The sequence below is a fragment of the Macaca mulatta genome, chromosome 1 (genome assembly GCF_049350105.2).
Source record: "Macaca mulatta isolate MMU2019108-1 chromosome 1, T2T-MMU8v2.0, whole genome shotgun sequence".
Lineage (NCBI taxonomy): Eukaryota > Metazoa > Chordata > Mammalia > Primates > Cercopithecidae > Macaca > Macaca mulatta.
In genome coordinates, this window is record NC_133406.1 from 231,022,806 (window position 1) to 231,037,742 (window position 14,937).

General features: G+C 55.6%; 2 protein-coding genes across 68 annotated transcripts in view; one reads left to right on the forward strand and one right to left on the reverse strand.

Moving 5' to 3' along the window:
- CLSTN1 (calsyntenin 1) overlaps window positions 1–8,738 on the forward strand; it is a 100,384-nt gene extending 91,646 nt beyond the window's left edge. For 5 of the 18 annotated variants that reach the window (XM_028840112.2, XM_028840124.2, XM_077975070.1 and 2 more), the window contains 8 exons: window positions 1,081–1,238; window positions 1,504–1,652; window positions 2,265–2,491; window positions 3,278–3,448; window positions 3,873–4,018; window positions 5,538–5,673; window positions 6,048–6,232; window positions 7,021–8,738. In XM_028840112.2, the coding sequence (XP_028695945.2) occupies window positions 1,081–1,238; window positions 1,504–1,652; window positions 2,265–2,491; window positions 3,278–3,448; window positions 3,873–4,018; window positions 5,538–5,673; window positions 6,048–6,232; window positions 7,021–7,218 (1,370 nt within the window). In that variant the 3' untranslated portion in view covers window positions 7,219–8,738. Of the gene's footprint in view, window positions 1–1,080; window positions 1,239–1,503; window positions 1,653–2,264; window positions 2,492–3,277; window positions 3,475–3,813; window positions 4,063–5,293; window positions 5,402–5,537; window positions 5,798–6,009; window positions 6,317–7,020 lie in introns of those variants that run through there. The other 13 variants (XR_013408248.1, XR_013408252.1, XR_013408250.1 and 10 more) reach the window with 5 other exon arrangements.
- Window positions 8,739–8,831: 93 nt separating this feature from the next.
- The window catches only part of PIK3CD (phosphatidylinositol-4,5-bisphosphate 3-kinase catalytic subunit delta), a 100,156-nt gene continuing 94,050 nt past the window's right edge, over window positions 8,832–14,937 (reverse strand). For all 50 annotated transcript variants that reach the window (XM_077974865.1, XM_077974809.1, XM_077974886.1 and 47 more), the window contains 8 exons: window positions 14,658–14,836; window positions 14,457–14,569; window positions 14,207–14,285; window positions 13,521–13,688; window positions 12,719–12,842; window positions 12,390–12,535; window positions 11,873–12,005; window positions 8,832–10,814 (listed from right to left, as the gene is read on the reverse strand). In XM_077974865.1, the coding sequence (XP_077830991.1) occupies window positions 10,677–10,814; window positions 11,873–12,005; window positions 12,390–12,535; window positions 12,719–12,842; window positions 13,521–13,688; window positions 14,207–14,285; window positions 14,457–14,569; window positions 14,658–14,836 (1,080 nt within the window). In that variant the 3' untranslated portion in view covers window positions 8,832–10,676. The remainder of the gene's footprint in view (window positions 10,815–11,872; window positions 12,006–12,389; window positions 12,536–12,718; window positions 12,843–13,520; window positions 13,689–14,206; window positions 14,286–14,456; window positions 14,570–14,657; window positions 14,837–14,937) is intronic.

Consider the following 14,937-nt stretch of genomic DNA (forward strand, 5'->3'; position numbering starts at 1 on the left):
TGAACCACGAGACAGGAAAAGACTTGTTTGTAGATATTCTGTCCTGGTTGGCAGTAAATTTTAAATTGACTTTTGTTTGTTTGTTTGTTTGTTTTTGAGACGGAGTCTTGCTCTGTTGTCCAGGGTGTAGTGGCGCGATCTTGGCTCACTGCAACCTCTGCCTCCTGGGTGCAAGCAATTCTCCTGTCTCAGCCTCCCGAGTAGCTGGGACTACAGGCTTGCACCACCATGCCCAGCTAATTTTTGTATTTTTAGTAGAGATGAGGTTTTGCCAGGCTGGTCTCGAACTCCTGACCTCAGGTGATCCACCCACCTCAGCCTCCCAAAGTGCTGGGATTACAGGCATGGCCTCAATTCCTAGTGATGATTTACAGTGCCTGATTTCCTTACCAGAATGAGACACATTGCTGAAAATGTGTCCCTTTTCCTTCTTCAGTTTAAGAACAAGGTTTAGTGTAACCTGTTTTTGGCTCTTTGTTGTCATCTATCAAGGGCCATTTTCTGGGTTTTGGTTTTCCTTGTAACATCTGCACTTCTCAGCAGTCCTCAGGAGGAGGCAGGAAGGATGGGACTCAATACCATAGCATCCTTGAAATAGGCCGTTCTGTACAGGGAGTATTTTAAGCCTCCCTTTTATCCTCCCTGCCTCGCTTGTGTGGGTTCATTCCCCAGGGCGTGCCAGGTAGAGAAAACAGCCACGTGGAACCCAGCCACCTGAGAAGGCAGTGGCTGGAGAGGCTGGCGGCGTAGGAAGTGTCACCACATACCCTGGTGATGAGAACAGGGTAGGCCACCTTACCGGGGAGTGGCCAGAGGTGTGGGGACCCTCAGGGAACCTCTTCGCTTCAGGTGAGGCGCCCCCAACTCTCCCTTTCTCCAGGCCATGTGCATGATCATAAACGGTTTAATTTCTTCATTGCGCTTCCATGTAGATTGCAAGGCTAACAGGACTTGGTATGAACTAACCCGCATGTCCATCCACCGAGCTGCTAGCACCGGTAACACCGTCTTGAGTGAGAAGTGAGTTGGGTGATGCCGAGCTGCATGCCTGACTCTTCCGCCTTTTCTCCCGACCTGAAGGTGGCGACCTGCACATGACCCAGTATTTCCGAGGCAATCTGGCTGGCTTAACTCTCCGTTCCGGGAAACTCGCAGATAAGAAGGTGATCGATTGTCTGTATACCTGCAAGGAGGGGCTGGACCTGCAGGTCCCGGAAGACAGTGGCAGAGGCGTGCAGGTAACACGGAGCGCTCCACTGCACACCACCCATGGGCCCCGGAGGCTGCAGCCCCAGAGGCTGGTGGGATGAGGGAGTCATCTGTGATTGATCCGTTTACTGTTGGGTTAAAGAGTTGTGTTTGCTGGACTTAAACGAGCTTTTCTTTTTCAAGTCAGCAATTCCAATCAACCCCAGGCCAGTCCCCTTCGTAGAGGCATCCGTGGTTTCAGCTCCTGCAGTTACCGCCTTATTCCCCTTCTCTGTGTGTCTGATGTGATTTCAGATCCAAGCACACCCCAGTCAGTTGGTATTGACCTTGGAGGGAGAAGACATCGGGGAATTGGATAAGGCCATGCAGCACATCTCATACCTGAACTCCCGGCAGTTCCCCACGCCCGGAATTCGCAGACTCAAAATCACCAGCACAATCAAGTACGTCTTGATTTTCAACAGTAGGCCTGTTTCGCCCAATGACACTTGTATATTTAGGTTTTTAAGACAGCCTAACCCCTTCTGTAGGGAAAGGTGAGCCGTCGTGTGTTACCAGAAAGTGCGGGGGAGAGATCTGAGTGACATTTATGCATCATGTTTGCAAGTGTGTTCCTGGAGTGGCCCCGGCAGGTGTTAGTAGGGGCCTGTGTATCCCACCTCCATGTGCCTTTGCACAGGTGGGCTCCAAGATTGGCTCCCTGGGCCGGGCGCGGTGGCTCAAGCCTGTAATCCCAGCACTTTGGGAGGCCGAGGCGGGTGGATCACGAGGTCAGAAGATCGAGACTATCCTGGCTAACATGGTGAAACCCCGTCTCTACTAAAAATACAAAAAACTAGCCGGGCGTGGTGGCGGGCGCCTGTAGTCTCAGCTACTTGGGAGGCTGAGGCGGGAGAATGGCGTGAACCCGGGAGGCGGAGCTTGCAGTGAGCCGAGATCACGCCACTGCACTCCAGCCTGGGCGACACAGCAAGACTCCGTCTCAAAAAAAAAAAAAAAAAAAAAAAAAAGATTGGCTCCCAAAGCCCTGACCCTTTCCCATTTCTTGCTGGCAGGTGTTTTAACGAGGCCACCTGCATTTCGGTCCCCCCGGTAGATGGCTACGTGATGGTTTTACAGCCCGAGGAGCCCAAGATCAGCCTGAGCGGCGTCCACCATTTTGCCCGAGCAGCTTCTGAATTTGAAAGCTCAGAAGGGGTGTTCCTTTTTCCCGAGCTTCGCATCATCAGCACCATCACGAGAGAAGTGGAGCCTGAAGGGGACGGGGCTGAGGACCCCACAGGTAACGTGCTCTGTGGGGCGCGGCCTGCCTTGCCTCGGCCGGAAGCCCTGCTGTGGCGGTGTATTTGCAGGGCTCTTTGTCTTTGTGGGATCTGGGGATGTTTTAGTGTTTTGTTGGTGTTCTCTCGGGTTGCTTCTGGAATCTGACTCGTGAGCTAGAGCTCAGGGTGATCTCTGGAATCCCAGCTGGAGGGGTCTTGCATCTTTTCCTGGTCGCTCTCAGGCTTTGAGATGTGGCTTGAGGTTGAGGGGGTTGAGGGCACTTGCGGGAGACCCTGCTTGTGCCTGCCAAGCTGGTCAGCCCATGGGGGCACAATGTCCCCACAATTTTTACTTGGGACACATGAAACTCCCCCATTTCTTTTTCTTTCTTTTTTGTTTTTTTTCTTTTTTTGAGTTGGAGGCTCGCTCTGTCACCCGGGCTGGAGTGCAGTGATGCGATCTTGGCTCACTGCAACCTCCACCTCCTGGGTTCAAGTGATTCTCCTGCCTCAGTCTCCCAAGTAGCTGGGATTACAGGGACCCACCAAGACGCCCGGTTAATTTTTGTATTTTTAGTAGAGACGGGGTTTCACCCTGTTGGCCATGCTGGTCTCGAACTCCTAACCTCAGGTGATCCACCCGCCTTGGCCTCCCAAAGTGCTGGGATTACACGTCTGGCCATTTCTTGAAAGCAACTCACGCTTCTGTCATGTAGGTTTGGGGTGAGCCGGCAGGGCATCGAGTGTGCCCCACCACGCTGGGCCCAACTGCCCCTGCTATATTTCTGGTTGGGCCTCTTTTGCAGTTCAAGAATCACTGGTGTCTGAGGAGATCGTGCATGACCTGGATACGTGTGAGGTCACAGTGGAGGGAGAGGAGCTGAACCACGAGCAGGAGAGCCTAGAAGTGGACATGGCCCGCCTGCAGCAGAAGGGCATCGAAGTGAGCAGCTCTGAGCTGGGCATGACCTTCACAGGTAAGGGGAGCGTCGCAGCCATGCTGGTGAGCCAGGCCGCAACAGGGGACCTTGAGAGCTCTTGGCTGGCTGCCGCCTGCCATCTGAGAATGTTGAGTTATCTTAGAGGGAGATGGGGAAGGAGCACGTTCACTGGGATCGTTGTTGGCTGCATGCACACTCCTGTCTCCTGGACAGGAATCGGATGGGTAGCCACTACTCTTTAAAGGGGGAGGGTTGAAGCGTGGGATGGCATGTCCCCCGCAGAGGGAAGAATGCCCTTGTGCACACTGCATTTATTCCCATGGCTGGAAGGCCAACTTGTGTGACCCCTTGGCCTAGCTAACCCGGTGTCTGATTGAGCCTGCCTGTGCTGACGGCTGCAGCCCTGCCCATGCTCCTGCCCGAAGCCACCCAGCAATCTTCCCCCTTTCCACCCCCGCAGGTGTGGACACCATGGCCAGCTACGAGGAGGTTTTGCACCTCCTGCGCTATCGGAACTGGCACGCCAGGTCCTTGCTTGACCGGAAGTTTAAGCTCATCTGCTCGGAGCTGAATGGCCGCTACATCAGCAACGAATTTAAGGTGGAGGTGAGTACGGGGCTCCCACAGAGCAGGGCCAATAGCAGCAGTGAGTGAGTGCTCTGATTTGCAGCCCTGATGTTCACAACTGCCAGCCCTTAGAGCATTCACGGTGGCAGCTGTGCAGGCTCATTCTAGGGGGTTGCCTTTCCAGCCTGGGGCCTGCTGCAGGTTACACCTGGGCTTGTTGGAGCGACAGGTTATGTTTGGGGTGGGGGGTGCTCCCCTTTCCCCTGCTGCCTCAGCCTGAATTGTAGCCAAAGGAACCTTGGAGGGAGGTGACAAAGAGCAAGTGGCAGTTAATGCCTTTGGGGCTTCTTGAGATTTCCCATGAGAGAAACAGGAGGATGCTGTTTTATTGATTGATTGATTGATTGATTGAGACGAGTTCTCACTATGTTGCCCAGGCTGGTCTTGTCCCCACTGGGCTCAAGCAATCCACCTGCCTTGGCCTCCCAAAGTGCTAGGATTACAGGCATGAACCACTGTGGCCAGCCAAGGGCGCTGTTTTAGAAAGAGCAGCTCCCAGGGAACCAAAAGTTCTTTGCATCTGTGCCAGGTCACTGGCCCTTCTGTGAATGAAGTTGAGTCTTCGGCCCAGGTTGAGAGGGGCTCATGCAGGGACCCGCACGGGCAGGACCAGTACTGCTGAGGCTGGTGATGGTGACTCACAGGCCACACTGCGTAGAGGGCAGCTCATCCTGCTCTGAGGTCGTCTACAGACCTATCCAGCAGCTGCTTCATTGCTCAGGCCCTCTGTGGCCTGGAGAAAACTGACCCAAAGTTACTCTTAGCAATGGAACATCTCACCACGAACTCAAGAGCAGAATGCTAAATTCGGTGCTGCAGAACCGACGCCTGTTTTGTTTGAGCCAAAGGGGAACAGATTGGAAAGGAAATCAGTGGTAGTGATTGGCGCTGTCACACGACTGTGGTTTGAGGAAGAAAGGTCTGCGCCAGTGCTTCCCAAACGACCCAGGGGGAGGGCCGTCGGCTTGTTTTTCTGCTCTTGTTTTGAGCATAATCTTTTATAAAATGCAAGAAAAATGGATTGCGGCCAGGTGCGTGGTGCTTGTCTGTAGTCCCAGCTACCTGAGAGGCTGAAGGGGGGGGATTACTTGAGCACAGAAGTTCCAGGCTGCAGTGAGTCGTGATCATGTCTGTGAACAGCTCCTGTGCTCCAGCCTGGGCAGCACAGCAAGACCCAGTCTCAACAAATAATAATAATAATAATTAGAAAAGTGATACATTTCTGGAACGTCTGACAATACTAGATTGTTACAGCAGTTTTTAAGTGCTTAGTACTCTCTTTTGTTTGGTTGGTTTTTATTTTTCTGTTTCTGTTTTTTAAGTGCTTACTCTTGATTTTTTTTTTTTTTTGGTCTTTTTCCCGTAGCTCCATTTGCCCCCAGCTGCAGTCCTGGAGCCACTCTGAGTGGCACTGGTCATGCCAGCTGCGGGACTCCACTGTCACCTCTGGGATAGGCTCAGGATGTCTCCAGCGTTCCTTTCTCTTTCTCCGCTGTAGGTGAATGTAATCCACACGGCCAACCCCGTGGAACACGCCAACCACATGGCTGCCCAGCCACAGTTCGTGCACCCGGAACACCGCTCCTTTGTTGACCTGTCAGGCCACAACCTGGCCAACCCCCACCCATTTGCAGGTAGGACAAGGGGAGGGAGACTGAGCAGAGATGCTCCATGCCGTCCGCCCTGCCCCCACCCCACCGTGGGCACAGCCTCCTGCTCAGCATGACTGCCGGTCAGTCCCTGTCCCAATTATTCCCCGTCACACACAAGAAAACGAAAGCCCTCAAAGAGGGCAGATGATGTCACCCGCAGCTATAGAGCAGGATGTGGCCGAGCCAGATTCGAGGCCCATGCTGAGCTTTTCCTGGTATTTCCTCCTGGCGTCTGGGTTCAGATGAAGCATGCCGTCCAGACCGTTTTGACCGGGCACAGCCGAGGAGGTCAAGGGCACGCTGGCCCTCTGGGCTGAGTGACCTCACTCACGCCTCGCCCCCTCATTCTCCCACAGTCGTCCCCAGCACTGCGACCGTTGTGATTGTGGTGTGCGTCAGCTTCCTGGTGTTCATGATCATCCTGGGGGTGTTTCGGATCCGTGCCGCACATCAGCGGACCATGCGGGATCAGGACACCGGGAAGGAGAACGAGATGGACTGGGACGACTCCGCCTTGACCATCACTGTCAACCCCATGGAGGTAGGAGTGGGCAGGCGACCTCCAAGACTGAGAGGCAGTGCGGGCCAGGGCCTCCGAGAAGCCAGTATGGCGCGGCTCCTTCGGGTTCACACGCTTTCCATCGCATCATCTGCTCAGCAAGCCTGGGGCTTAGGTGTCTTCATGGGTAAACCGAGGCTCAGAGAGGCCTTATTCAAGGCCGTGCTGCCTACTAAGTGTGGAGGTGAGCCGTGCCAGGGCTGGGCGCTCTTGGCCATGGGACTCCTGAGAGAATTCTCTGGTGGGGTAGCCGAGGTGCTGTCCCCAGCTGCCTTGTATGTGGGTGACTCCATGGGTACTCACTGGAGCTTTGTTTTCCCTTCACTTCTTTTTTGTTGTTGTTGCTAAGATGGAGTCTCCCTGTGTCGCCCAGGCTGGAGTGCAGTGGCGCCATCTCGGCTCACTGCAAGCTCCGCCTCCCAGATTGACACCATTCTCCGGCCTCAGCCTCCCAAGTAGCTGGGACTACAGGTGCCCACAACCACGCCTGGCTAATTTTTTGTATTTTTAGTAGAGATGGGGTTTCACCGTGTTAGCCAGGATGGTCTCGATCTCCTGACCTCGTGATCCGCCCACCTCGGCCTCCCAAAGTGTGGGGATTACAGGCGTGAGCCACCGTGCCCGGCCTTCCCTTCACTTCTGGCTACTCTCGCTGGGGAGGGAGACGCTGGGGCAAGTTCTCCTTCCTCTGTGGCTGTGGAGAGGAGAATGCCGGGTGACAGGGCTGTGGGCAGGGCTGGACTCACGTGGCTGTCACTTCTTCTTGCCAGACCTACGAGGACCAGCATAGCAGTGAGGAGGAGGAGGAGGAAGAGGAGGAAGAGGAGAGCGAGGACGGCGAGGAAGAAGATGACATCACCAGCGCAGAGTCGGAGAGCAGCGAGGAGGAGGAGGGGGAGCAGGGCGACCCCCAGAACGCGACCCGGCAGCAGCAGCTGGAGTGGGATGACTCCACCCTCAGCTACTGACCCGCGCCCCCGGCCATCTTGGTTTCTGCTTCCAAAGACTCTGCTGCCATCTGTTCTCCCAGTCCCAAGGGTCCACGATGTACAAAGTCATTTCAGCCAGTAGGTGTGCAGACCCCTCCCCGCCACGATCGTCGCCGTGCTTGGTGTGTAGGACCCTAGGCTCCCGCCTGCCCTCTGCCTGGTCGCTCTCTTCAGTCCCACGAGGAGCCGACACGTCCTCTCTGGCCGCCATCCGGCTCGCACAGGGGCCTCGCAGCGCCTCAGGCCCTGCATTTGTGTCTGGAGTCTCCCCCGCCCCGGGGAGAGGACGCTGGCCCCTCACACTCCAGAAAAGCCATGCCAGCTGGACTCGTTGACAAAGGGTAAAACATGCTCACTCCCACCCGGTAATCATTTTTTTCTTTTTTAAAAAAAGTTTTTATTTTTTCCAAACTAGTGCATGTATAAATAATGGCAGGATGGGGGGGTACTGTGTAGATGATTAACTGACTTTTTAATATTTTGTAAATAAATCGGATTCCTTGTGTCCTTTGTGCTAGTGTAACCCGGGACTGGAATGTAAAGTGAAGTTCAGAGCTCTGAGCACGGGCTCTTCCCACCGGGCCCTCCCTCCCCCGACGCCGAAGGGAGAGGCCCAGCCCCGTCCCAGCCCCTGCTCAGGTCTGAGTGTGGCCGGGAGTCAGGGTCACAGGCCTTTAGCTGTGCTGCTCAAGAGACTGGACCAGGGCCACCCTTTGGCAGCTACAAGTAGCCGGGCCTCAGCTTTGGGATTTGACCTGTTCCTAATTTGGCGTGGGGTGCAGGGGTGCGGGGTCACTGGCCCCTTTTCCACACTCCTCCGACAGCAGCTCCCTGTGCAGTGGCCTGGTCTCACCGTGTGCAGCCTTGTGGTTTATGCTGAGATGTGCATTTCCCTGCTGGTAAAAGGAGAGACTGACAGGTGTCCTGCAGACCGGCTGACCACTCCCTTCGGAGAAGGCAGGAGGCCTGAGTGATCTGTACTCAGAACGTCCAGCAGAGACCCATGGCCTGAAGGCAAAGTGCTGGAATTTTCCACAACAGCCTGTTCTCTCCTCTCTCCTCCCCAGAGCCCCCGCCCCCGTGGGATGCCTCCTGCCATCAGAGGGGGTTGAAATCCCTCTCCCCCCAGGAGCCCTGCTGCTGTGTTCAGTGGTAGGGCAAAAGGAGAGAAAACAGTCATGGTCTAAAAACCCACATAGCACTTTGCTCTTAGTTACATGTAAACTTTTAGATTTCTAAAACGGGTGGGCAATCATTCTGAATACTGTTCTGTGACCCTGACTGCTGGTTCTGAGGACACTGGTGGCTGTGCTGTGCTGTGTGTGGCCATCCTCCATGTCCTGTCCCTGTAGCTGCTCCGTTTAGACAGCGGACAGACGCTCACGCCCAGGGGATGTCCTCATGCTGTCACTGCGCGGTTTCCCTTCGCAGATGTGTATATTGATGATTGACAGGTCAGAAAGTGTATCTGCTACAATAAAGTTCTGGTTCTAACTCCAGCCGGAGTGGGGTTTGTCTTCTCTCCTGTTTTGGTTTTAAACCTGCACTCCCTTGTTTCTTTTTGAGCCGAGAACATAAGAACATAAAAATACTTTTTCTTTCTTTTCATCTGCCTTTACTTCTCATTTCAAGGTTTCACAGAGTGCTGGTCTCAACCCACATCAGTGATACTGAACTCGCCTTCCCCAGACAGAAACATGAAATGACTTAAAAAAATAGAAAATATTCTTCTCGCCAGGCACACAAGACTGTACACCCAAACCAGAAACGCTGTGGCTGTGCAAAGTGTGCTCCCACGCCCGCGCACACAGGCGCACTTAAATAAATAACACGCGCACGCACGGCTTTCCCCATTTCAAAAAGGCAGACGGTCTGGTGAGTTTCAGCACTTGCTAGGAACAGGCGTGTGGCCAGGGAGGTGCCCCGCGGGTAGCACTGGCTGCTGACGGACCCCTGGTGGATCAGAACAGAGCTGGCACCTGAGCCGCTGAGCAGGCGGCTACTTCTGGCTCTGTTGAGTTTTGGAAGACCTTTGAGAGATCAACAGCATCACCGGGTAGGTCCTGAGTCCACGGCTGATACGTTAGGGTCACCTGGGGGCTGCTAAAAGCCCATAGTCCTAGCCCCATCTGCAGAGTTGGCTTCTGAAGGCTGGGAGAAGCCCTGGAACCTGCATTTCTAAAGCTGTTCAAATCCAGGCCTTTGGAGGCTTAAGACTAAGCCTGCACCATTTCAAACTAAGTACAGTCAAAGAGAAAGATCCCAGCATGCGTCCTCGCTCTCACACTTCTGCTACCTGAGCACTCTCACAGCAGGTTCCCAAAAGAGATCTGGCCTCATCCTTTTGTTAAAACCTGCTTTGAGAGGTGGCTTAGATAATGGCAGAGTGGGCTGGGCACGGCGTCATGCCTGTAATGCCAGCACTTTGGGAGGCTGAGGTGGGTGGATCACCTGGAGGTCAGGAGTTCGAGACCAGCCTGGCCAACATGGTGAAACCCTGTCTCTACTAAAAATACAAAAATTAGCTGGCTATGGTGGTGGACGCCTGTAACCCCAGCTACTCAGGAGGCTGAGTACCCGGGAGGCTCAGAACCCGGGAGGTGGAGGTTACAGTGAGCCACGATTACACCACTGCGCTCCAGCCTGGGCAACTGAGACTCCATCTCAAAAAAAAAAAAAAAAAAATTGAGATAATGGCGGAGTATTCGCCTCTGACCCACCTTCGCCTTCGTGTGTGACCAGGGTGAGCTACACGAGGCCCAGATCTCTTTAACACGCCCTGAGGACCAGCGCAGATTCTCCTTTATGGGGCTGGGCCTGATCTCCCCAGTCGTAGAGGTGTGGTGAGTCATCTATTGTTTTCTTACCTGCAAACAAAATCACTTTACAGCAGAGAGAGGTGAGGGAATTCTCGTACCCAAGACCCACTTGAAAAGTGGAGAGCAAACATCCCTGAATCTAGAGGGTACCCCAGGCACCTTGGGGAGCTGCCAGAACTCAGTCTAGGGAGGACACACAGGGCGGGTTGCACAAGGATCAGGGCGTCCTGTCGGACAGTAGGCACCAGGTGACCGCCAGGCGCCAGGACCCAGGCAGTCTGGCGGGAGGCCTGGGAAGGTGGTGACCCCAGGAGGAGAACAGTCTTCGCTGGGCCCAGATCCACCAGCTGGAAGACTTGGGGTGACAGTCCTCAGCCGAGAGCCAGGTGCGGCCTCGAGGGGCCCAGCACCACCGCTGCACAGAGGAGGCATTTCCGTTTATGGCTGTTTAGCTCCTTAAGACATTTCAAGTCATAAATAAATAACCAGTGTAAACAAAAGGCAGCTGTGTAAGTTCTTTTTGCAGTTCAGGCTCTTCAGCCCCTTTAGGACAACCAGCGTGCCTGGTCCCCACGGCCCGCGGCTGCCTCCTCTCGGGCCCAGGGCTGGGAGATGCCGCTACTGCCTGTTGTCCTTGGACACGTTGTGGGCCAGCCAGTTCACTTTGGTTTTCCAGCTCTCACGGAGGGCTTCATTAAACTTCACTCGGAAGTGCTTCAGCGCCTCCTCCTCTGTTTTCCCCAGTGCCAGGGAGTCCTGCGAACAAATCACAGCGGTGTCCGCGTTAAGGGGACCCGGACCTTGCTCTGGGATGCGGCCCTCTCTGGGGACTTCAGAGTCACTGCATGAAGGGGTTAGCAGAGAGCCCCCGGCATCCCAGGAAAAGCTCTCTATTCCGATCCCGCCCTCAAATGAAGGTACCAAAGACGTCTTGGCCCCAGAGCCCCTAGTTCCCAGGTTGACACTGTGCCCGGCCCACTCTGCCATTATCTAAGCCACCTCTGAAAGCAGGTTTATATATATATATATATATATATATTTTTTTTTTTTTTTTTTTTTTTTTTTTTTTTGAGACAGTCTTACTCTGTCGCCCAGGCTGGAGTGCAGTGGCATGATCTCGGCTCACTGCAACTTCTGCCTCCCAGGTTCAAGTGATTCTTCTGCCTCAGCCTCCTGAGTAGCTGGGATTAGAGGTGCCTGCTACCACACCTGGCTAACTTTTCTATTTTTAGTAGAGACAGGGTTTTACCATGTTGGTCAGGCTGATCTCGAACTCCTGACCTCATGATCCACCTGCCTTGGCCTCCCAAAGTGCTGGGGTTACAGGTGTGCACCACCATGCTCGGCTAATTTTGTATTTTTAGTAGAGATGGGGTTTCTCCATGTTGGTCAGGCTGGTCTCGAACTCCCGACCTCAGGTGATCCACCCACCTCGGCCTCCCAAAGTGCTGGGATTACAGGCGTGAGCCACTGCGCCCGGCCGAAAAATATCTTTTAGAAGGCAGAGGGAGCCAGATCTCATGTGGCCCTGTGGATACCTGAAAGCCCCGCAGCCCGAGCACAGTGGCCCAACCCGAAGAGGTCACTACACATCTGCCACTAGGTGGAACCATGCCCAGGTGGCTCAACTCTGTTCCAGCCACTTCCCCCTCCACCGCCCACCAACCCTACTGCTGGGTCCTTGGACGGCGTAAGGCACACAGAGCTCAGTGCCCTTTGGGGCCTACCGCACTCAGGGCCCTCCTAGGTCGAATTGCTCGGGGGCAGGCCTTGGAAGGCCATTGGCGACAGAAGACTCCCTGCCTGGCACATACCTTGAGGTACTGGATGTCTTTGGAGCAGCTGAGCTCAGGCAGGCCTGCCGCCCGCATCAGGGCAAAGAGGTGGAGGAAGAGAAGCCCGTGGCGCCGCAGGATGGTGTAGGCCCTTTCACAGTAGCCCCGGAACCTGCAGGTGGGGGGCACAGGAGGTGAGAGGCTCTGGGTCCTCCCAGCCACAGGCCAGAGGGCCGCTCTGCATTCAACCAGCCCCTTCCCTGAAGGCACCTGCCCTTGCCCTGGAAATGGGTGGACACGAGGCCCCCAGTTCTTCTAACTGACCCCCGTGCCCCAGCCAGCCTCCTGCTATACGACCCACAAACCTGCCCACATTGCCCAAAAGGGGCACTGCAGGGCAGAGCAGGGGCATGTTTCAAACCCATCACCAGCTGGGGTGAGGGGCCAAGTTTGGGGCTGAGAGCTGAGCCCCATCCTGCACCCTGCCTGGGAACCTCTGCCCTGTTCACTGGGGCCCCACACTGAGGGGCATCTGGTGGGGCTCAGGCACTCTTACCTTTCAAATTTCTCACTGTTATTAGTCTTCCCCTGCTGAATCACATGGACAAAGTCATAGGTGAGGATGAATGGGACACGCTCACGGTTGATTCCAAACTTGGTCTTGAAATTCCCCAGAAAGTGGCCAAAATCAATGTGGAACAGCTGAGGGGAGAGGAGAGGAGGGGGAGGATTGAGAAGGTGTCAGAGAGGAGAGAATCCAGGGGAGACAGGAAGCCAGCAGGGCTGGGGGACCCCTGCCACAGAGCTGTGTGCCAGGCAGAAGGGCCAGCAGGCTGGGGCCAGAAGCCAGGTCCCCGCGGCAGCTGCCAGCACCACCCCCTGTACCTGCCCACTCTCTCGGATCATGATGTTGTCGCTGTGCCGATCGCCGATGCCCAGCACATATGTGGCCACACAGTAGCCAGCACAGGAGAGGGTGAACTCCTCAATGGCTCGATCCAGGGCCTCCCTGGGTGGGGAAGATTGAAAACCATGGCCACACCATTTTGCAGCTCCTCCTACCAAGAGGTGGGTTATTACTCCCTCTCCCCTTGAATCTGGCCCTGTGACTTGCTTTGACCAACAGAACATGGAGGACACAACGCCGGATGTCACTTGCAGACGCTACTCCAGAGCCAAGGCCTGAAGACACCTGCAGATCTTGAACCCCACACCCTCAATACAGAGCCATGGAGAGAAGGTGAGGCTGCTAAATGAGGACGCCTCATGCAGAGAGGCATCACAGACAGCTGGCGCCAAGGCCCCAGGAATGAGACGCGTTATCTCAGACCCTGCTGGCCCAGTTAAGGCACCAGATGAGAACAACTGCAGAGTGATTATGCAGAACCAGCAGAAGGGCCGCCCAGCTGAGCCCAGCCCTAGACTGCAAATTTGTGAGCCAATCTTAAATGGCTGTTTTTTAAGGCCCTGCACTTTGGATGGTGTTGCATAGCAAGAGACACTGATACTTGGGGAACAGAGACCCGCCTCACCCCAACCCAGACACAGGCTGGTCCTCAACTGAGCCAAATAGCCACAGAGATGGTCTGAGGCCCCTCCCCGCTCCTTTGCTCTGACAGGTTAGGCCTCCCACTCCACACCTCTTGGAAAGAAGGTGTGGAGTCTCCTCCCTGGGCCTGAAACCCACCCTGGGTTCTTGGACTTCAGCCAGTTGAGCAGGGCATCCTTGTTGAAGGCGGCTGTGGCTGCCATGTTGCTCTTGTTGAGTTGGATGTTGGCAATGGTGTCTGAGCGGAGTACCACCTCAATGAGGCCTGTGCGGTCCCCGGTGGGGAGGCAGCCGTAGGGGGTCATCCTAGGCAAGTGGGAAGAGGGACGGGCAAATGGCATGGTCAAGGGCTGTCCCTGAGGCCACTTGAGCCCCAGAAACTCATGGTGCCCCCAAAAGCCACAGAAGATGCTGTTGTCCACATTGCTAAAAAGCAGGGGAGCGATGCTGGCTCCTTGGAGACACCAGCACCAGCACCTCAGGTGCAGAAAGCACCATGGCTGAGCTCACGTTTGCTTGGAACAGAACCAGCCAGGGGCCTTGGGAGAAGATGCCACTGTTTCCCAAGATGGGCTGAGGGAGCCAGGGGCACCCGGGCAACTAAAGCAACAGAGCAGGGTACACACTAAGCCCCAGGAGTGGCCTTCATGCATAATGCTGCCCACCACCTCCTGGCCTAGAGTTAAACTGCTCCCAGCTCTTCCTAGGACAGCCCTTTCCCCAGCTAAGATGGTCATGCCACCTTCGACAAGGACCCTTCCAGAGGCACAGACTCCCAGGCTAGGCACAGACACCAAGGGACGACAGCGGGTGGGGGCCCTCACCTCAGGTCCAGCCCCTCCTGCTTCCACAGGACGTCCATGAGCTGGATCATCTGCAGGGTCAGCATGTCCTGCCGGAGGTCTGTGCCGCCGGCCAGTGGGAGGAGAAGTATGAGTTTCTGGTAGGTTCTCTGCTTCCAGCCACACCCAAGCTCCTAAGTCCCAGGATTCTGTCTTCTCCACCCCAACTCTAGGAGCACCCCAGGACCCCCCAGGGCAGCACAGGCGGGGTGTGGGGAGGCCAGGCCCTCACCATCCCCGTTCTTAAAGATGATGCCCACGCTGCCGCCGCTGCCTGCCTCCTCGTTGCTGTACATGATCCACAGGGGCTTCATCTTGGAGTCCATGAAGGTGCACTGCTCCACACTGCCGGGACAGAGAGCGGGCAGTCAGGGGGCTCCTCCGCCGGCCTCCCAGAGGTGGGAGGAGCCCTCATGGTGGGGCTTGGGCTCACCAGACTTCAGCCAGCAGGGTGCTGGGGTCGAGTGGGGACTGCAGGTGGGAGAGGGCCTCTAGGTAGGCCTCCTGCCGCATGCACAAGTGCATCAGCTCCTTCGTCTGGGGCTTGGGGGTCTTCTGAGAGCTCAGCTTGACGAAGTCGTTCAGTGCCTTCAGTTTGCTCAGTGCTTCCCCCTGGTGGGCAGATGGGAGAGTGGCAGTGGGCAGGTCCCAGCCTTGGCCCAGCCCTGGGGATTCTCAGAGGCTCAGGGCCGCCGCCTGCCCACCCCCAGGGC